At 45.7% G+C, this 19,990-nt stretch overlaps 3 protein-coding genes across 3 annotated transcripts in view; 1 reads left to right on the top strand and 2 right to left on the bottom strand.

The window, feature by feature from the left end:
- The first annotated feature begins 764 nt into the window (after nt 1–764).
- Nucleotides 765–4,508, top strand: glipr1a (GLI pathogenesis-related 1a). The gene is made up of 6 exons (XM_032511129.1): nt 765–1,030; nt 2,008–2,256; nt 2,329–2,441; nt 3,182–3,264; nt 3,580–3,606; nt 3,777–4,508. The coding sequence occupies exons 1-6, from the start codon at nt 860–862 to the stop codon at nt 3,929–3,931; spliced, it is 798 nt and encodes a 265-aa protein (XP_032367020.1). The 5' UTR covers nt 765–859; the 3' UTR covers nt 3,932–4,508.
- Nucleotides 4,509–4,547: 39 nt separating this feature from the next.
- On the bottom strand, nt 4,548–10,990 carry krr1 (KRR1 small subunit processome component homolog). Its single transcript, XM_032511128.1, has 10 exons — nt 10,732–10,990; nt 9,860–10,035; nt 9,433–9,567; nt 8,648–8,773; nt 7,494–7,577; nt 6,898–6,954; nt 5,645–5,815; nt 5,364–5,441; nt 5,105–5,201; nt 4,548–5,008 (listed from the first exon to the last, which is right to left on the bottom strand). Exons 1-10 carry the CDS (start codon nt 10,877–10,879, stop codon nt 4,860–4,862), a joined length of 1,221 nt encoding a protein of 406 aa, XP_032367019.1. The 5' UTR covers nt 10,880–10,990; the 3' UTR covers nt 4,548–4,859.
- Nucleotides 10,991–12,448: 1,458 nt separating this feature from the next.
- LOC116686151 (uncharacterized) overlaps nt 12,449–19,990 on the bottom strand; it is a 10,890-nt gene continuing 3,348 nt past the window's right edge. The window contains exons 7-19 of the mRNA XM_032511120.1: nt 19,558–19,821; nt 18,611–18,904; nt 17,812–18,063; nt 17,426–17,740; nt 16,931–17,052; nt 16,022–16,241; nt 15,768–15,923; nt 15,255–15,442; nt 14,077–14,225; nt 13,712–13,969; nt 13,302–13,455; nt 12,807–12,945; nt 12,449–12,583 (exon numbers count right to left, since the gene is read on the bottom strand). Of these exons, the coding sequence (XP_032367011.1) occupies nt 12,465–12,583; nt 12,807–12,945; nt 13,302–13,455; nt 13,712–13,969; nt 14,077–14,225; nt 15,255–15,442; nt 15,768–15,923; nt 16,022–16,241; nt 16,931–17,052; nt 17,426–17,740; nt 17,812–18,063; nt 18,611–18,904; nt 19,558–19,821 (2,630 nt within the window). The 3' untranslated portion in view covers nt 12,449–12,464. The remainder of the gene's footprint in view (nt 12,584–12,806; nt 12,946–13,301; nt 13,456–13,711; nt 13,970–14,076; nt 14,226–15,254; nt 15,443–15,767; nt 15,924–16,021; nt 16,242–16,930; nt 17,053–17,425; nt 17,741–17,811; nt 18,064–18,610; nt 18,905–19,557; nt 19,822–19,990) is intronic.

Raw genomic sequence — 19,990 nt, 5'->3', positions numbered from 1 at the left:
CAACAAGGAAATTTTGTTGTCACAGCTGTAGCATTTTCTTCAATAACAGCAAAAAACAAAAACACACAAACAAGTAAAAACGCACAAGAAATCCAGGCCAACAATAGACAATGATAAAATGGTAGACTGAGTAAGCAAAATGGCGTCAGATAAAGGTGTTTTGAAGTGCCATGATACAAGAAACAACATTGCAGTGTAAGTGGCGTTAAGATTAAATTGAATGTGTAATTAGAGCAATGAAGCAAGAGTCGGTAGCATATTATGAATTATATTAACCTGGGACCATAAATATTGAAAAGTAAAAGTAAAATTAAAGATAAGCAGAAAGTGGGTGGTGTAGATGGGAGAAGAAACAGGAACAGAAACTACAACGTTATCATTATAAGGTGTCATTTTTGGTTTTCACAGTTTTTTAGAATTGGGGAAGTCTGCTGGTGAGTTGTGCAGACAATAATGACTTTTTGTTTTTTACTGTCCGTGAACAGCACCGAGGGAAAGTCACCGTTTGCCTTCTATCTAGTGACTGTGATCCTGTCGTTAGTTCAGATTAGTTCTGGTACACTGATCTAGATCTAGGAATAGAAGGACTCATGCTCTCTCCTATTGATTTGACAAAAACGCAGACTTTTAAAATACATCCATGTGGAAGCTTTTTAAGGAGAGAGCAGGTAGTTTCTCACCTATTTTTCTACCTCACTGCACCACAGTCCCCTGACTTCACTGTGCACACAGTGTGCAAAAGGCTAACCCGGCACCTACATCCTGTTCCTCATGCTTGTGACATTTCCTGTTTCAGTTCGACAGATGCTAACATAATTCATAAACGACAGCTCCTGCAGCGTTATACATTCTTTCCAGCATGGGGATTGTGGTGAAGATGTTGCTGTGGGCCTGGATGGTCCTGGACCCGGGGGTGTGTTCAGTCTCACTGCCAGACATCACCGATGGGAACTTCGTGGATGAATGTGTGAGGGAACACAACGGGGCCCGGTCCTCTGTCGGTCCGCCTGCAGGTGACATGCTGTACATGGTAGGCCTGATGCATACTTTCCCCCCCCCCCCCCCCCCCCTCTCTCTCTCTCTTTCTCTCTCAGTATCTCTAACACATGACAGTAGTGCAGTGGTGAAGACTTCACCAACACAATGGGTCTATCATCTGATGGGCACGGGGTTAAACTGAAGTTACATTGTTGTGATGCTCGTAAAATGAAAATCATTTCTCATGACGTGGGTATGTGGTCAGCCCTCTATTGGTTTAATGCTGGTAGAGTAGTGCCTGAAGGATACATGCTAATGTATACTTTGGGGGTTGAAGTAAATCTTTTGCTTGAGGTTCAATTTATGAACATTGCCACACATATTTGCCACGCTGACTGATAGGAAACATCTTACAAATTCAGAGGAAATGTAACTCTTAGCCGTGTTGCGACATTAGGGTTAATTCTACGCTCCTTTGTTGGTTATGAAGTACTCCACAAAAGAAGACACTTATGAGACAGGAGTCCGTAGTACACGTCTTTTGACTGAACTGTATGAGTTCATTGTCCCGTTACTAACAAACTAGCTTCATTTTTTTCTTTATTGAATTCCATTTTGGAGAATCCTGTCAACAAAATACCACATGGCCTTAATGGCACAATAAAGAGAAAACATAAAAAGACTCTCAGAGTTATTGTGACAGGGCATAATGGAGGAGAAGGAGTTTTTGTTTGCAAGTGAAAAATGACCAATCACAAAAATGTGTGAGTCCCATGGATTACACAGTAGTATTAGGAGTAACCAGCACATAGTTTGGGGAAAATACACAAATGAATTCCATTTACCACCAGCATTTTGGAGAGATGTTTTATGACCTCGTATTTGTTGTTCATGAATGAAAACTCAAACATAATAATACAGTAGTGAAAAAAATCAGACCACCATAAACCCAAACATGGAAAGCGATCAGCAGCTATTAATAATAATGTTAAAACAGGATATGTAAATAGCTTACTTGTGTTCCTTCAGACGTGGGATGAGGGCTTGGCCATCACTGCGAGAGCGTGGGCGAGGCGCTGCGTGTTCGAACACAACATCTACCTCCGAGACGTCCGCCGCGTGCACCCCACCTTCTCCTCTGTGGGAGAAAACATCTGGACAGGCCACCCCCCGTCGTCGTTTAACGTGCGAAAGGCCGTGAAACGCTGGGTGGATGAAAAGCAGCACTATGACTACAACAGCAACGGCTGCACAAAACTCTGTGGCCACTACACACAGGTACGGGCCCACTACACAGTCTTTTCTGTTTGGGGTTTATTCGGTCTGCATTAACCCTTTTATTGTCCCCAGGTCGTGTGGGCCAGCACCTACAAGGTTGGCTGTGCCGTCCAGCTGTGCCCCAACGGGGTGAAAAGCTTTGGCCCTGAAGAGGGTGTCGTGTTTGTGTGCAACTATGCCACGGCGTAAGTTGAACACATCCACCAACGCAGACTTGGGAGTTTAGGACTTGAAAACCAGGTTCGGTTAGGCAAGGTTTCAGCCTTGATTTCATGTGAAAAGCAAGCTTTAAAAGCTCAAAAACAACCATGACCGTACCCTAACCAGTTTCCATATTATTTGGCTGTGCCATAAGAGCTCCTTTGTCCAAAAACTATTACCAGACACATGAACTGTACCGTTGAACTGGGAACAAACACTAGTTTAGTGAGATTTGGGTTTTAAGTATGAAGTAACGGGCTGAGGGCTGAGACCCAGACAGGTTAGGGAAATCAGAAAGTGAAATAACACATTGTGGTCTTGGGTCTTCTCATGGGGATTTGTCAACAGGAACATAGAATAATGCCAGACCTCCATATATTAACCCTGCTGTCTTCCCGTTAACCATGGACTTGAAGTTTAGTCCAGATACTGGTTTGAAACCCTTGAACAAAATAAGTCAAATGCTATAAGATTAAATAAAACACCCAAAGATTCAATGAAAGTAATGTTGTATGAAATCATCAATGTTATTTTTGGACAATTTGGCTGAAAGAAATCCATATTTCTGATATAAAAGACTTGACCCGAGGACAACACAAGGGTTAAAGCAAACTACGTGACAGGTATATCTGCGGATTATGTGTATTTTTATTATTTGAATGAATGAACCAACAGTTGCTACCTGCAGTATGGTAATGCCCCGTTGACGGGGGTCCTTGTGCAGGGGGAACGTGAACGGAAGGAGACCTTATGAAGAGGGGGCAGGCTGCTCCGGATGTAAAGGGGACTGCGAGGACAACCTCTGCCGTGAGTACTCAGTCCACATTTAGTGGTGCAAAACATTCACGTCCTGATTTTAAACTGCGGTTTACGGATTTCACACATCCACGTTTTAGTTCTTGGCTTTTTGTGACATCTGAGATTTTAAGACCCGTTTCTAACTACACGCTTAACCAAGCCAAGACAAAAAGCAAGAGCTTGGCCGTGTTATCTGCTTTGCTACTGAGAGAAGTTAACAGGCCATTTTACCAAAGAAAAACCTAGGAAAAGAATGAAAACGCTTGAGTGAAATGTAGCTGCTCAAGCGGCGTTTCAACCATTTCTGTCTTGCTGTCGTTGCAGGAAGTAAAGAACGAGATTCCCAGAAAAGTAAGTGAGAGTACAGTAGATAAGACTAAAGATACACAGACAACTTGTTTAATGAGTAGCTGTGGTTGGGACATGGTGTTGGGGAAGAAGAGCGTACCACATTCCACTGGATTAATCAGTTTAAACCGGGCTAGGTGTAAATACTGAAACCACTCTGTTCATGTTCCCAGGGTACAACTGGACCCCCGACTGGGACGCTGCTCCGGCCACCAGGGGCTCCGACTACGTGATTATTCTGGTGGTCCGGCCCACCGCCCTCCTCTTCACCTTCATCACAGCGTATGCAGTCCACCACTTTTACCCCGATGTATTCTGCTATGAATAGAGCACCTGCGGTGACCTTAAGAACACACACACACACACACACACACTCAGGAAAGGCTGCAATGAAGATGCAGGTTTTACTTAACCCTTTCATTTTGTGGTCTATAGTCAGCTTCTAAGTAGTGAAAGATCTGTACATAAAGGTCAAACACTTTAGCAAAATAGAGCCCAGACCTCATCCAAGGCATTCCCCATCCCACAATGCATTGGGAATTTCCCCAATCAGGAACTTAATATACCAACAGCACGCGAACGCAACATCTATTCAGAGATGTGAATGAAAGTGAAGAATATGTGGTGTTCCCACTCTTGAGCTTTGATCCACTCCAACATATAATGGGGTCTTACCTACCCATGATGCACTCTTCCACTGTTTCCCCATCGTGTTTACAGGCAAACGGAGGTAAAATAGAATCATGTCTAACAGTGACCTTTATTTTTGCATCCAAAGATGTGCTTTAGATAAACTGGACTTTAAATCTAACCACCAACAAATGTGGACTTTGCTACAAACCTGTATCTAGAGATATGATAAGTGAAGCCACATATACTTTACCTCTATATTAAGTTTGTTTTCATGATCAAAAAGAATAAAAGGTAACCCTACAAATATAAGCTCCAGGTTGTAAAAATCTTCCTTTAATTTGACATTTCCACAGACTGGGCCCTCCTGGACAAACCCTGTCCCTCTAAAGGACAGAATGATATCTTCTGACATGTAGAAATACTGAGCATCCTGGCCGAGGACTGGTCTCCAGATGGAAGGTTATACTGGGTTTATGAACAGGATATCCTAGTTCAATAAAGCAGCCAGGAGTTTGTGATGAATTCATTGCCTGACGTCCCGTCTTCCCGACCGAGTCCTGAGTCTGTCCAATAGGACTGTCCAACAAAAACCAGATCAACAATGCTGGTCTAAGTCTAAGGGGCTAGCCTTTGGTTTTGCTCTTTTTCTTTTTGCCAGTGGTGGTGCTGGTGGGGGGAGCCGGGTTCACAGGGGGAGCCCCCAGTTTCTTAGTTTTGGCTTTTCTCACTTTGTCCTTGATGGCTTCGATGTCCAGCGTGGCTTCTGTAGGAGCTGGGGCAGAAATAAGGGGGGGGGGTAGAGGTTAGCTGGACAGGTTTAGACCCATTGGCTTTGTTCTCAGGTAAACAGAGTTTCCCTTATTCCTACCTTTTGTGGTTTTCTTCATTAAGGGCTTTTCTTTAGGAGGAATGAAAGCTTTGTTCCTCTCTTCCTGCCTCTGGGTCAGCGCCTCCGCTTGTTTCACCTGAGAAAGAGGAACGACGACGTCACATCATTTCACACAGCCTCTCATGCTAACCTAGCGGCCTTTTAATGAAACTAACTAAGCAATAGAAGGACAGCTGGACTTTGTTATATTAATACCACTCATTGAACCCAGCAGGAGAGGAGTCCACCCAGTACTCACCTTGATCTCTTCCATCTTCTTTCTCTTTTTAACGCTCTCACGCAGGAAGAATTCTCCTGTGGCCAGCTCCTTGTCAACCTACAAACATAATAATCCACAGACAATCCAAATGAATAAATGGCAGTCTAAATAAATCGTACTGTGCATATTAGTCTCAATAACCCAAGTTATTATACCCAACCCTAATCATATTAAACAGTGGTGCCGGTACAGGTTATCTTCAGCCAGTACACTAATGTTACGGCGTTATTCAACCGTGAATGTTGGAATAAAGGTCTGACCGTGCTCTCCGGCTGTGCTGGGGGGAACGGCGTGTACTCCTTCTTCACTCTCTTCTTCTTGGGCTCCCTGCGCTTGGTCAGGTTCTTGTGGCGGAACTTGGGGAGGAAGCGTTCCCAGCTCTGAAGCCGTAGGTCGGGGTCTTTGGACAGCTCCCGTTTGATCATCAGCGTCTGGTGGTTCCAGTCGCCAGGACAGTGGAATGGGGGTGGGGGGGGGGGGGGGGGGTGTAAAAGTAACAGAAATGTGATATTTTGGTGATGCACCGTCACGTTCCCTCTGTTCCCAAGAATAGTAATCCCACATGAAACACTCTGGCTGTTACTTGTATTGAACAAGTTGTTAGACCAGGATGAATGAAGAACATTGTAACTATCCCAACCAGGTAGTGTATCAGTGTAATGGGTTAGGGTTAGGTATGAGTGTATGTATGGGTGTAATAGTTAGGGTTAGGGTTAGGTATGAGTGTATGTATCATGATGGGTTAGGGTTAGATATGAGTGTATGTATGGGTGTAATAGGTTAGGGTTAGGTATGAGTGTATGTATAGTGTAGGGTAGGGTTAGATAGAGTGATGTGTGAGTGTAATGGGTTAGGTTTGTATGAGTGTAGTGGTGAGTGTAATGGGTTAGGGTTGGTATGAGGTATGTGGGAGTGTAATAGTTAGGTTAGGTATGAGGGTATGTGTGAGTGTAATGGTTAGGGTTAGGTATGAGTGTATGTGAGTTGTAAATGGGTTAGGGTTAGGTTATGAGTGATGGGTGAGTGTAATAGGTTGGGTTAGGTAGAGTGTAGTGTGGAGTGTAATGGGTTAGGGTTAGTTGAGTGTATGTATGGATGTAATAGGTTAGGGTAGATATGAGTGTATGTATGAGTGTATGGGTAGGGTTAGGTATGAGTGTATGTGTGAGTGTAATAGGTTAGGGTTAGATATGAGTGTATGTATGAGTGTAATGGGTTAGGGTTAGGTATGAGTGTATGTGTGAGTGTAATGGGTTAGGGTTAGATATGAGTGTATGTATGAGTGTACTGAGTGCTGCAGAGCGTCTGTGGCTCCTTCAGGCCCTCAGCTCCGGGCGGGGCCAGCCTCGGCGTACCAACCCGGAGAGAATCACTTCAGTCAGGAGATCATGAACAAGGATGGAAAGCATCTTCACCGGGCCTGTCTGCAGTCTAACCAGTACTAGAGGGTCTGAGCTGTGGGGGGGCAGAAGGCTGCCCCAACTGCCCCGGGCTGTCACACGTTGGAACGTACCTTGATGTTGTAGATGGGATGAACGTTCTTCATCGTGTCCATCACCACCTTGCGTACCTGAACAATAGAAAAGAAAAGACATTGAAAAAATGCTTCTACATTTTCTTTCTTTGTGTAAAATTATAGTTCATAATTACGGGGAAAAATGTAATACTTGTGAAATAGATAAACTCAAATCAATATTATGAAATGCTATTCCACCCCCCTAACCCTAACCTCCATGTACCTGCCTGCCTCTCTAAAGATAGAGAGATTAACAGCTACAACCAGACTTACTACCACCCTGAGCTAGAGCAACAACAGAACCAGAGTTAAAGTTAGGCTCTTGCTTACGGCTTACTAACCCTGGTAGCAGTTGTTTAGCTTCCTTGCTTAAGAGAGGGGGGGTGTAATTGGCTGAAAGGTGGGGGGACAGTGATAACATAAAGACATTACAAGGGCTTTTCCAACACATGCTGGCCTGGCCCGGCTTGGTTTTTATTTAGAAGCTGCAAAAACAGAGAGCCGTTTCCAGAAGCATCTAAAACACTTTCTGTTAGGTTGTCAGTTTCTCCACCGTTCAGATCTAACAGTAGGCTCCTCTGTGAAGCTCCTACCTCCTTCAGCCCGTTGAAGGGCCCCAGGGCCGACACCGTGTTGCCCTGCACCATCACGTAGCAGTTGGTCAGCAACTCCAGCGCCTGGAGAAAAGGGACAGGAAGTCACGTGAATCATGTAGCTCATCACTTCAAAAGAACAAAGCTGTTAACAGGAAGGAGGACGGAACAGAAACACATACTGTGGCTTGGTAGAATCAAAGCTGCCACCTAGTGACCTGATTAGGTTAAACGTTTATGTATATATGTATGAGCAATGAGCCACTGTAAAGGTTGAAGAATCCAATCCTTCTCTGGCATGTCTACTGTACACTAACTTGCTTCGTTTCTTCTTGGTTATGCCTGAAGAGAAGGTTAGACGCTAAGCTGTGTTGCTTGTTTTTATTGCTGAGAATAGCATTTGATTATGCCCAATATCACCCCAAAGCAACAAGTGTTGACAGTTAAAAACTCCACATGCTTTCACCTATTCCAAGTCTGGTCCAGGTTCCATGGAGACTTGCTATCAAGCTAAGTCCTGCATTAAACTGCCGTTCCACTGCTCATTAGGGGCTTAGCCATAAACCTGGTTATGAGAGGAAGTCACCTGAGGTAGCAGTCTGATAGGGAATTCATTTTGATAAAGTCTTTTATTCCTTATTTCTTAAAGTAGTTTCTTAAGTAGTATAACTTTCATGCTTATTATGTGTAAATTTGACAAGCTGTGTTTTTCTAGTTCCTGCTGTTTAACACAGAGGTGGTAAATGTCTTAGTTTCGAGGACAGCCAAAGTACACGTTGCACAAACTGTCTGCACTCTGAAAACTGACCCTCTTGAGCGTAGACATAATAAAGATAACCACCGTCCAATGTATCCTTGTGTGTGTATAATAAAATGACTGAGCTGCAGAGAAATTGTTGAAGATCCTAGGAGCAATGCTGGTGATAGGTTGCTCTTAGGTTTTCTTCCCTTTTGTGGCAAAAGTTCTATAAACTGCTCACTACCGTCTGAGTCTCGTTTGTTGCCTTTACCGTCATTATTTAGTCAATTTAAGTGTCCTGAACCTGACAGTCAAACATTTTAACAAACACCGTCATTTAAAAGTAGCATCTCTGAGATGAGTGCTGCTTCCAGCAGGTCTGAGATGTGTTGGAGGACGGCGGTGTGGGACTCACTTTCAGAGTGGAACCCTTGGGGCCGATCAGTCGCTGTCTTCGCTTCACGAAGCGCTCCCTGTTCCTCACCAGGGTCCCGATTTTGATGATGTCACACGCCATGTCATCCTGTAATATCCGCACCGCCTGGAAGCGAAAAAAACAGGGATGAAGAGAGAAACAAAAGCCCAAAATAATCAGAACGACTCCGTCAGCTCAGCTGTTGTGTTGGCACTGCCTTCACCAAGCATCACAGGTTTCTAAAAGCAAAACCAACCCCCCTTCAGAAACTACATCTACATACCTCACGCAGGGATGGGGATCTAGGGTTGGCTACATCTTTAATCGGTACAGGTACCTGAAGTGGTGTGTGTATGTAATGATCAGAGTCTTTATCGATACTGTTCTATTATTTGCTGGAAAGACTAGATGCCAAATTCTGAATCTTAACAGAACTATTATTGCTTTTATTGTAAAAAACTGAGCATGTGCCTGTTTGATTTCTTCGGTCTCTGACGCCGTGCTGGTTTAACGTGCTCTAAGAGCCAGTTTCCAGTGGGGAGACTAGTATTTACCTCTGGCTTTCCAGTTTGCGCACATATCTATTTTCAGACAAAACGTTCTATGATGTACTAGCCTCGACAGCAGCATTGATAAGCTCGACCCTTATGGATTTGAGGAATTTGGAATCGGGTCTCGAGAGATGTCATGTGCTGCAAAAACCTTCTTTTAGGGGTGGGTAGGAGACAGAAAGTGCCCCACCCCCCCCCCCAACCCTACATGACAGCAGTGGCTGGGATCAGGACCTGTTCGAACGGGACGCTCCTGGCCAGCAGCTTGATGAGGTCTCTGGCTCTCACGATGGCGTACGGGTCAAAGGTTTTCTTAGTGGTGCACACCGTGATGCTTCCCTCAATCAGGTCCAGAGAGGCTTTGATGTTCTGAAAAGAGCAAAAGATATCCAGATTACTTTTAAGTAGCATTGTTTAAACACTGAGGTGTAAGTCATTTCCCCACCTTTGGTTCGCCTGGTCTCCCTGTGTAATAATGCTTGTATAACCTCAACCCTGCTATACGCAATCCAGTTATCATTTCCTTCAGGAGAACCCGAGCTATCAGGACACGCATGCTGCTAACATGTATAACTTGTTATGAGTTTTAAGACAAAAGAAACGACTGAAATGTCCCAGGAATGTATCGGATGACACAGAACGATGATGCCTCGGTACTTACCGACTCTCCTAAAGCCTTCTCCACGAGCGGCCAGCACTCCTTCAGGTAGGCCTCTCTGTATTTGGGGAAGAGGGTTGCAAAGCTGCTCTCCTCCAGAAGACCCCGGGGGTTGTCATCTTTGGTGAAAGCCGCCTCTTTCCATCCCTCGGGAACAGACAGCAGTTCAGACTCGTCCGCTGCAGGACACAGAACCACGGGAGGGTTAGACGAGCCAACTCAACCCCGTCCATGTCCCCCATCACTTCCACTACTGGCCTGTGGCTGTTTTAAGACTGAATGTGTCTTAGCTGTGGCACATGGTCTTTACATGGCAGCTACTCCAGAACCCAGAGCCTTGGTACAAGGCACTTACAGCTTCAAGACAAACATGGACAGAAAAAGATGTTTCCTAACTTTATGAGTTATCTGGCTTAGCGACATTGCAGGGGGAAAGGAAACATGAATTACTGGGTACTATGCAACAACCTGCGTGTTCCCACTGCCTGGGCATGGCGCAGTATCTGACGGTGCGTTCACGTACAAGCGAAGAGCACAGGGCTAACGTCTGTTCTAGCATCACTGCAGTGCCTCGGGGCATGCTGGGAATTACACTTCTGGGGGGGGGACAGGAATACTAATAACATAATATCACGTAAATGTAAAATGTTAGGTTGCTGTTGTTTCCCGTAGGGTGGACTCCAAACGAAGCCAAATAGGGTAAAAAGGGTTTTAAACACGACAGCTCACTTGTTAGCTCACTTGTTAGCTTAAGGCTAACGTTAGCTCATGTTTGCATTACACGCCAATTAGACGAGGAACTACCGAGGCTTTACCGTGAATGGGCCGCTGATGGTAAAATAATGGTGTCTAACTCGGCAGCAGCCGTTACATACCTAGGCTTTTAGTCTTTTTCCCTGTTTGTGGTTCACTCACGCCGCCTCCCGTCGTGGAGGACGCCATTGTTGTTGGAGGAAACGGGCTTCTTCTTCCGGTGTGGAGTTCACCGGCGGCCTTCATCCTCAGTGTTGGCGTGACCGCCATCTTGTGGAATTAGCTAGCTAGCATTAACCTCACCAGTCCTGCCCTCTGAAGCCAGACCAACACCTCCTGACCTCACTCCAGTCTGGTTTTCACTCGCACCTCTTTCCATTCAACGTAGTCCCAGTGTCACTTCCCCTCCTCTTTTCCAGTGTCTCCCTCTCATGTCCTAATCCCAGTGCTACTGCCACTCTTTGATCCCCCTTCTGATTTTAAGAGACTAATATGTGCATCTGATTTTTTTTTTTTTTTAAATATCTTTTTTTAAAGCCATTTGGCTAGCGTGTCCACTCTCTCATCAGAATCGCCATGTGAGCAGGAACCTTAAGGAATGGGTTTTTTGGGGGGTTATTCTATTGTATTTCCACAGGTAAATAAATCATTTGGGTTTTCCCACAGGAAAATTGAAACATTGCCGCTGAACACAACAGTATAGGGCCATTCGTGACCTTTCCTCATGGGTGTATACCTGTGTATCACATACAATACACCACATAACAAAAAGCCTATACCCTTAGAAGACAACTATTAGTATTATGTAAGCATTTCCTTATTCTCGTTAGGCCCGTGGCGGAGGCCCCTGTATTCCCCCCTCACGTGTTTTCTGGAAGGTGTTTCACTAGTTGAAGCTGGAGTACATACGGTGGGGAGAACAAGTATCTGATCCACTGCTGATTCTTCCAAAGCATGTAGAGGTCTGGGATTTTTAGCATAGGTACACTTCAACTGTGAGACGCGGTAAAAAAGAAATCACATTGCACGATTTTTAAATAATTGGCATTATGTCATGCAATAAACGGCTAATCATTTAAAAAAGAAATTCCCCAATAAGGCTTATATCCAAATTCTTCCCAACTGGACATGTCCAATCAGTAAAGTGACCCGACAATGAGGAGAAATGACTGACACTGGGCACCAAGTCTACAGCTCTCTCATGTTAGCATGCGGCTACTTAATATTTAGCGCTAGCGTGTGGAGTTTAAATGTTCTCCCCGTGTTTGAGGGGGATTTCCCTTCCTCCCACCATTAAAGACATCAAACTAAATCAATCTGATTCAGTGAAAAATAGGCTAACCAATCTCCTGGGACACCATTTTGCCTTTTAGCCCAGCTTAAAATGGATCTATATCCCAGTGACCCTGTTGGTCTTATATACCTCTGAGTTGAATCCAGAAGAAATGCACTTTAATGAATTAGGATTTACAAAGGGTTAAGGGTTAAATTACCAGCAGACAGGTAGTTTTTCAGCCTATACGGGGCGGAACAACAAGCTGTGAACACAAGACTGACCTTATAAAGTTTATATTTGTTTTGCATATGAAGGTGAAGGCATGTCCCACCCTCCTCTACCTCCGATTGGATTACCCGGGTATTCTCACCCTAACGAAGCCGACTCCTCATGGCTAAACCGAGCCAACCAACCACTGAGCCACTAAAGTCATCCTGCTACATCCACCTTGAAAGGGACATTATGTGAAACATTTTAATAAGATGCTTAGTTTCTGTCCCGTCTGTCTCGCTAATTACAGTTAACGATCTCCATGATCATCATCACACACACACACTCACAGATGGTGTTCCAAACACTTTATTGCAGCCGTAGTCGCTCATAGTAAGTCATGATTGCTTTGGTTGCACTCACTGAGAGTACGGTTACGCCCAAAAAGCCGATTAGCCCGGCCACGATGGAGATCATATGCTCCGGCCCTGCAAACAAACGGACACAGGTCATTTCATTAACTCTGGATTCTGAGGGCACATACACACCTCCCACGGAGTTACAAAAAAACAACTGTAGGTTAGGTCAATCATTTTAAATTAGTGAAAATAATGTCAAAACATAACATATAGCTAAAGAGGCAGTGAAGGCTAGTGATGCAGTCCATTTGGATTCTGATACTTTAAAACGCGACCTGAGACATAAACTCACAGTAAGACTGGGGGGCCGCTGACGTCCCCCTCCTGTTGACCACCAGGGGTCCAGCAGACACTACAGCAGCTCGGGTCCTGTCTGGGTCCCTCGGGCTCCCTCTTCGGGACCTCTTGGAGCGCTGCCGACTGCTGCAACGCTGTCACAACACCAGGCTCAGTTGGGGATTCTCACTCCTTTACATGTATTTGGCAGATTTCAGGTTTTTTTTCAATATGAAGACTGTGTTTAATATCATTTAAAGGGCCCCCCCACGTCAAGTTATAGTGCACTAAAAAGGCCTGGCAATGCAACACTTACATTTTTATTCATTGCACTTTGAAAACTATTACTCATTGTCCGTAGTGTCTTTGTGTGTAGGCCTACGTAGTGTTTCTGCTTGTTAATATTGTTTTGGTTGTTGTACAGTACGTTTCTCAGCGGTTTTCTGTTTTTTTTGCTGCACCTGAGTGGCCCCACTTGGATAAAAGATTTATAGAATTGGCCTTCGTTTACCTTTGTGCAGTCTTCATCATGTCCACAGATGTTGGCCAAGCAGTGCATGTAGATGGGCAACCCTTTGGGCATGGAGAACATCTGGATGGAGAACCTGCTGTTCTGGGCCCGGCCGTTCACAGAGAGCCACCGGAACGTGGTGTCAACAGCACAGCTGGGAACCAGAGAGGACAACATTAAACATCCCTATCAGTTCAATTATATTACACGCTCAACTGAAAGGAAATATCTATTAATATTTATCTGGTCATGTAGCACTAAGGGAGGGAGAGAAAGACTCTGGCTTGATTGTAACTATTTCGAAGTAATCTCAACCATCCAGGGTGGTGCTAAGCCCCCGATAGCACAGCAGAAGAAGGGCAGGGACATCCGGATGTACATTGGTTGAGTCCGCCTACATTTCCACCTACCCATCCTGAAGAAGAACACCCTGGACTGTGTCCTGGGGGTCGGGGCTCTCAGTGGCCCAGCAGGATTCCACCTGCAGGAGCACGTCTGAAGCAAACGAGTTGTTGGTCTGCAGGGCCACCTGGAGGAACAGCGTGTCCTCAGGGCCCAGGGTGATGGTGTCCCTGTAGGGGTCTGTGTACGACTCATCTGCGTACAGGGTCATGGTCAGGCCTAGCTGCAGGGAGGAGTTCACCGCCACCAGGGAGACGGAGGAGAGCCTACAACCAAAGAAAGGACCGGTTTAGACGTTTTGGCTCTGAACTAGTTAACAATGCTTTCTTTTTTTAATTCAGGCAGAGACAAAATATGAAGACCTTCCACTCACCACTCCACATCCACGCCGACTTGAGCGTTGCGAACATAATGTCGCGGGTAGACGCACTTCCAGACGACTTTTAGATCCCGGCGGGTGATGGCTTGGTCGATGAGGGTCACAGTCAGAGTGTTTAGGAACTGGATGTGGGTTTTGTTCACCTGGAGAAACACCGTTTGCAGTTATGTTAACTCAATTGTCCCACTTCAAAGAGCAGAATAGACTAAGAAACTGAATACACTTGGGTTTCTCCTGCCAATTTGGTTTAGTTTCTTATAGTTTTAGGGTTTCATATTGAAGATATCTTGTTATGGGATGACAAATTGAACACGATTCTGATCTAAATGTCAGCAGGATTGGAGAAAAACTACGTGCCTGATTACCACGAAACTTAGTGGAGGGTGCAACAGGGGCCAAAGATTCACGGGGCGGATACACGTGTTATTGTCCACTTTCGTTAACATTGTGAGATAGAGCGTTTGTGCTGCACCTATATGGTGATGGAGTAATCGGGGCTAGTTATTGGCAGAGGTCTGTGCTCTCTGAGTTCCCTTCTAGTTTGTGTACATGTTAAACACCATAAAACACTTTAACCACTTTGGTCCCCCCCCCTTCAGGTTAGCAGAAGTGTCCATTACATTCCATTATGCAAGGTTGTCGGATCAGGTAGTGGACAGCTCTGCTTCCCACCAGTAGGGGGACCGAAGGGGGAAAAGGGCTTTAGTGTTGCTTTAAGAAGCCCATGATGCCAATGATTACATCACTTAGAGAGATATAACAATTTATTTTCCTGTAAGAATGAGAATAATCGGCATTACCTCCACTATTCTGACCGTTAGTGGCTTTTTAGTACAAAAAAAAAATAAGACATTTCACAGCCAATTTTAAAAACGGATGCCATGTCCAATTTTCTCTGGATGTCTCACTCCCTTGCTGCCGTTTATGGAACATGTAGCTGTTAAAGTGTTAAATGAGCACATAGAATTTCATCAGTGACTTTACCTAGTATGTAAAAAAAACCTTGTTTGGTGCATAGGGCAAATCTACTGTATTCCTATTTAGTGATAATACAAGGCTCTTATGAATTCTGTTCCCATTCCTTCAGGTCTCAGTGGTTCCCTGCATATCTGCACAGAATCTTTCCATCACTTCGTAATGAAATGTCTTCATCAGCTCGATCGACCACTCACCCGCCTCTCGGTTCCACATTCAGAGGCTTTTCGGGAGATGCGGAAGTGGTAGAACATCTCACTCTCTTCCACAGTGCACGAGCCGTTGTTCAGCCTCACATCTAACTTCCCCCCGATGGAAGAGGTCAGGTAGGGTTTGGCTATACCCCCCGTCAGTTTACCCAGACAGTGACTGAAAAGTCCTTTTTCTGTTTCAAAAAAAGGGTCAGAGTCAAGGAATCACACTTGCAGACTCTAATAATACAGTAGTAGTGATCTTCATTTAAAAAAAAAGGAACATCCATTGTAACTGCATGCTAAAGCTAAAGTGGAATCTCCTTAACATGGAGAAGGGGGCTAGAAACTCATGCAAAACCTCATTCTGGTTAACTTGTTGGTAACCTCTACAGCCTATAATGAGGCCCCTGTCTGCAGTGCTCATTATAAAGAAGCTTTAGTATCATATCGCTGAGGTCCAATAATACTAAATGAGATCAATTCTTAGAACACAGGTTTAACAGGACAAGAGTTTACCGTTGCAGATTGGATGTGACGCCACAGGAGGCCCGATGACGGAGCTCACATCGTAGTAGCCATGTTGGCACAAACAGGCGTAGGAGCCCAGGGTGTTGATGCACAGAGAGTTAGGAGGACACAACGTTGGCTCGGAGGAAGCACACAGATCAGGACCTGAAGTCCAGTCGAGGGAATCAAAACAAGATCATTAGCTTCAAGTGTCTGGAAGACTTTCCACTGAACAAGTCGAGCTGATTTTATGGATCACCCACCTTCCCAATGAATGAGCCCATCTGTGACCGCCATGAGGTCTGTATTCAGGGAGTGAACGTAGTCCAGCTGATCTTCAACAGGCAGGGGCACGTCTTCCTCAGTTTTGGATGCGTCAAAGGATATAAACAGAATGTCCGTTTTGTTTGGCTCGCCTGCGGGTTCAATGGCAACCAGCTCAACGCGGGCTGGCAGATGAAAGTCATTTAACATCTCCTGTAGCTGTAACACACATGGACACACACACATGCTTTGGGCTGAATGCTAAAATCAGCTGCTAACATGCTTACAATGCCAACATTCTGATATTTAGTCGGTATAATAAGCGTGTTAGCATTTCTCCATATAGCAGTAAAACACATAGTACAGCTGAGGCTGATGGGAATGTTATGAGTTTTGCAGCTATATGATCATAAACAAGTATTTGACAACATTTTGACCTGATAGTGGGACTGAAAATGTAGTTATTACAATTCATCTTTCGGCTACCTGTACATTTTTGTACAATATTTCACTGCAAACCATCCAATTGTTGAGTTGTTTCAGCCTGGACCAAAGATACGTCAGTATTGTTTTTGTGTATAAAAAGAGAATTGTGTGTGGTATTTAGCATTAAAAAATATTTCCAGTTTTTACAAATTCATTATAAAAGATTCTAGACTGTAAGTTGTAATGCTGTCTTGACATGTAAGTATTACCGGGCTTGTTGGTGAATTGTTTAAGTTGTTGGACAGGTTGTTTTTGAGAAAGGTCTTCTCAGTTACCTCAAACTTCTGCTTATTAAAAAGCAAATGTGTCACCAAAAAGAAACGTGCACTGCCTGGATCTCAGATGAAATCATGCCCACACAGCACTGTCTAAAGTTAGGATGAAAACTGGACATGCAGCCTGGGGTCACTGATGGGAACCACCTTATCTTGAAGAGTCTTCCCCATTTCAGCTCTGGGTTCCGACGTGTCATCCAGTAGATCCTCCGGCAGGGACCAGGGCACGACCATTGTGAGAGCCATGCTGAGAGGATCTACCGGCGGCTCTACAGACGCCCCAAAAGCAGAAGCACAGTGGGTTAGGGTTCACCTTGAAAAGGTTATTATCAACAAAACAAGGAGATTAGAAAAAGGATCAGGCCTACACTGGAGAAACGGTTACTGTCTGGTCATTTCTGTACTTTTTATTCTATCTTTCTTGGAAGTGATGTCGGAACAACAGGCAGCTGTTTTCCACTGTCACACATGTTGAGTGGACTGTCAGATTAAACTAGTGACGCCCAAACCAAAACCCCAAATCTACAGCCGTCGGGCGGACTCTTTATGGTTCTGGGGGGCTTTATGCAGCGTGATGTAGCCAACGTAACTGGCATGAGCAGAGGGTTAACTTTAACCCTCTTAATGCTACCTCAGACTGACCTTGGTCCAGAGGAGATCCAGAAGCCCTCCCAAAGAGCTTCAAGGATGAATTAGCTCCCTCAAAACACACACGAGACCGTTCAGACTCCCACTGTCCGTCACATTCCTCCCACACGTCGAGGGTGTAGGTCGTCCCGTCCTCCAGCCCTGGCAGAGGCAGCTGTGTGTCAGTCACCCGGCTGCTCCGGAGGGTGGTGCCGTTCTCCAGGGACAGTTCATATACAAAGGCAACACCAGGCTGGTGCGTGGTGCGGGGTTTCCACCGGGCGCTCGAGTCTTTGGAGTGGTACCTGAGCTCAGAAACCCCCAGAGGTCCTGGGTACACACAGAGTCAGGCCATATATTAATAACCAGTCTGTGTGTCATCTCATCCGTGTCTACATTACCTGTGTGTGCTGCAACTGTCTCGGCATTCATGAGCACGCCGTCTCCACACAGCGCCTCCACCCTAGTCTGGTGCTGTTGGCAGGGCTGCAGCCCCCTCACAGTGAAGCTGGTGAAGAGCGTGGTGCCCTGCAGCGCCCCCTCGTGGTACACCCTGAACATGGAGATGGACGAGGTGTTGCGGGCGTCCCAGCTCAGGGTGTAGTTGTCGGGGCCGTACGATGTCTGACACAAGGCCTCGATGTTGGAGTGACCTGAGGAGTAGAGACAGGATGAGGTCTTGCACTGTGGGCTTTTCTAAAAAGGAACACATCGGCAGGGTGAAGACAAAAAACACCTTTAGGGTTTTTACAGGAGCGGCCTGTCATATTTGCTCAGATTGCATGTTCATATGCTACTCTGGTGTAGTTTTCTATTCTTTAATGCAATGCCCCGTTCCCCCAGCAGGGATCACTAAGTTTCACTTAAAATCGCTTCTCTTTCTAATTGGAGTCTCATTTTTTTGGCATTACTGTGTAGCCAACCACTGCTAGAAGCTACCGGATCAAAGAAGGCTGTTCTGGCAAAAGCACTGAGCATTTAATTTCTCATCATCACGAACTTAGTTTGTAAGCTCTGGGAAATATTGCCTGTAAAATGGATTAAAAAAAAGAAAGAAAAGAAAATCCTTTTGGACTTCATAAATGAAACAGTAACCATATCTTAATTTCTGTACTTTGTGTGTAGTTTTCTGGCTCTGTGTGTATTTTTATGTATAATAGGTTCAAATGGATAAATGCATGATGGGCCATCTAGTCTCACCGGAGTTGCCCTCGTTCAGGACCATCTGGCTGTAGCGGGACTCTATCCCCGCCTGGCAGACCGTCTGCAGGCCAAACCGAACTCTGGTGCAGGGCTCCAGGTCGGACAGGACGAACACAAAGGTGTCCTCCTTGTGCCAGAAGAGCACCTCCTCTGTGATCTGGTCGGTGCCGCTGAGGTAGAAGGCGGTGAGTAGGAAGAAGGAGAACTTGCAGTTCTCAGGGTAGTCCCAGGCCAGCGACATGCTGCTGCTGTTCCATAACGTCACCCCAAAGTCCATGGGAATGTCTGGGTCTGGCCGAAAAAGGAGAAGAATTGGTAAAGCATTTAAACCTGCATTCACACATTCCTTTTGGTAACACAAGACTTATAACATAATATCACCTTTCAATAAACGGAACAGTTGCTTATTTACATGAAATGGCTTTGTTTTTTGTAACCTGTGTACTCTTGTGTTGGGTGGCTGCTAATCCACCCCACCAACAGTCGTACCAGTAATAGTGGAGAGGCAGGTGAAGGTGCGGGTGGCTGCTAATCCACCCCACCAACAGTCGTACCAGTAATAGTGGAGAGGCAGGTGAAGGTGCGGGTGGCTGCTAATCCACCCCACCAACAGTCGTACCAGTAATAGCGGAGAGGCAGGTGAAGGTGCGGGTGGCTGCTAATCCACCCCACCAACAGTCGTACCAGTAATAGCGGAGAGGCAGGTGAAGGTGCGGGTGGCTGCTAATCCACCCCACCAACAGTCGTACCAGTAATAGCGGAGAGGCAGGTGAAGGTGCGGGTGGCTGCTAATCCACCCCACCAACAGTCGTACCAGTAATAGCGGAGAGGCAGGTGAAGGTGCGGGTGGCTGCTAATCCACCCCACCAACAGTCGTACCAGTAATAGCGGAGAGGCAGGTGAAGGTGCGGGTGGCTGCTAATCCACCCCACCAACAGTCGTACCAGTAATAGCGGAGAGGCAGGTGAAGGTGTGGGTGGCTGCGGGCTCCACACAGGCCACGTAGCGGCTGCAGGAGTCCAGAGCGGTGAAGTGGTAGAGGCAGTCGGTGGTGGTGTCCGTGCTCAGAGTTTTATAGGAGCCCATGTTAGCGTGATACAGGGTCACCGTGTGGCTTCTGCTGACTGCTGGGTGCCGGGCCACCCAGGAGACCTGCAACGTGGAGGTGGTCCTGGACTCCAGCCTGACTGGGAGATGCATAGTGTAGCCTAGGAGAAGCAAAACTGGAGTTTCAGTCACACAAAGAAATAGAAATTTAAAGCATTATTAAACCATATAGGATTACTTCACTTGCATAGATGTGCTAAGCTAACTTCATTGCGGTCTAGATTGACATATATTGACATTCTGGCCTGAGAGGAGCGCTGGAGTTGCCCC

This window comes from Etheostoma spectabile, unplaced genomic scaffold, assembly GCF_008692095.1.
Source record: "Etheostoma spectabile isolate EspeVRDwgs_2016 unplaced genomic scaffold, UIUC_Espe_1.0 scaffold317, whole genome shotgun sequence".
Taxonomy (NCBI): Eukaryota; Metazoa; Chordata; class Actinopteri; order Perciformes; family Percidae; genus Etheostoma; species Etheostoma spectabile.
Note: the sequence above shows the minus strand (reverse complement) of the source record. Positions and strands in the feature narration are given on the sequence as shown.

Coding starts and splice junctions, on each gene's coding strand:
- krr1 (XM_032511128.1), bottom strand. CDS start 10,879: ATGGCGGTCACGCCAACACTGAGGATGAAGGCCGCCGGTGAACTCCAC. Junction 9,568..9,859: donor AGAAGGCTTTAGGAGAGTCG/GTAAGTACCGAG, acceptor TGCTCTTTTCAG/AACATCAAAGCCTCTCTGGA. Junction 5,009..5,104: donor AATGAAGAAAACCACAAAAG/GTAGGAATAAGG, acceptor TTTCTGCCCCAG/CTCCTACAGAAGCCACGCTG.
- glipr1a (XM_032511129.1), top strand. CDS start 860: ATGGGGATTGTGGTGAAGATGTTGCTGTGGGCCTGGATGGTCCTGGAC. Junction 2,442..3,181: donor GTGTGCAACTATGCCACGGC/GTAAGTTGAACA, acceptor GTCCTTGTGCAG/GGGGAACGTGAACGGAAGGA. Junction 3,265..3,579: donor CTGCGAGGACAACCTCTGCC/GTGAGTACTCAG, acceptor CTGTCGTTGCAG/GAAGTAAAGAACGAGATTCC.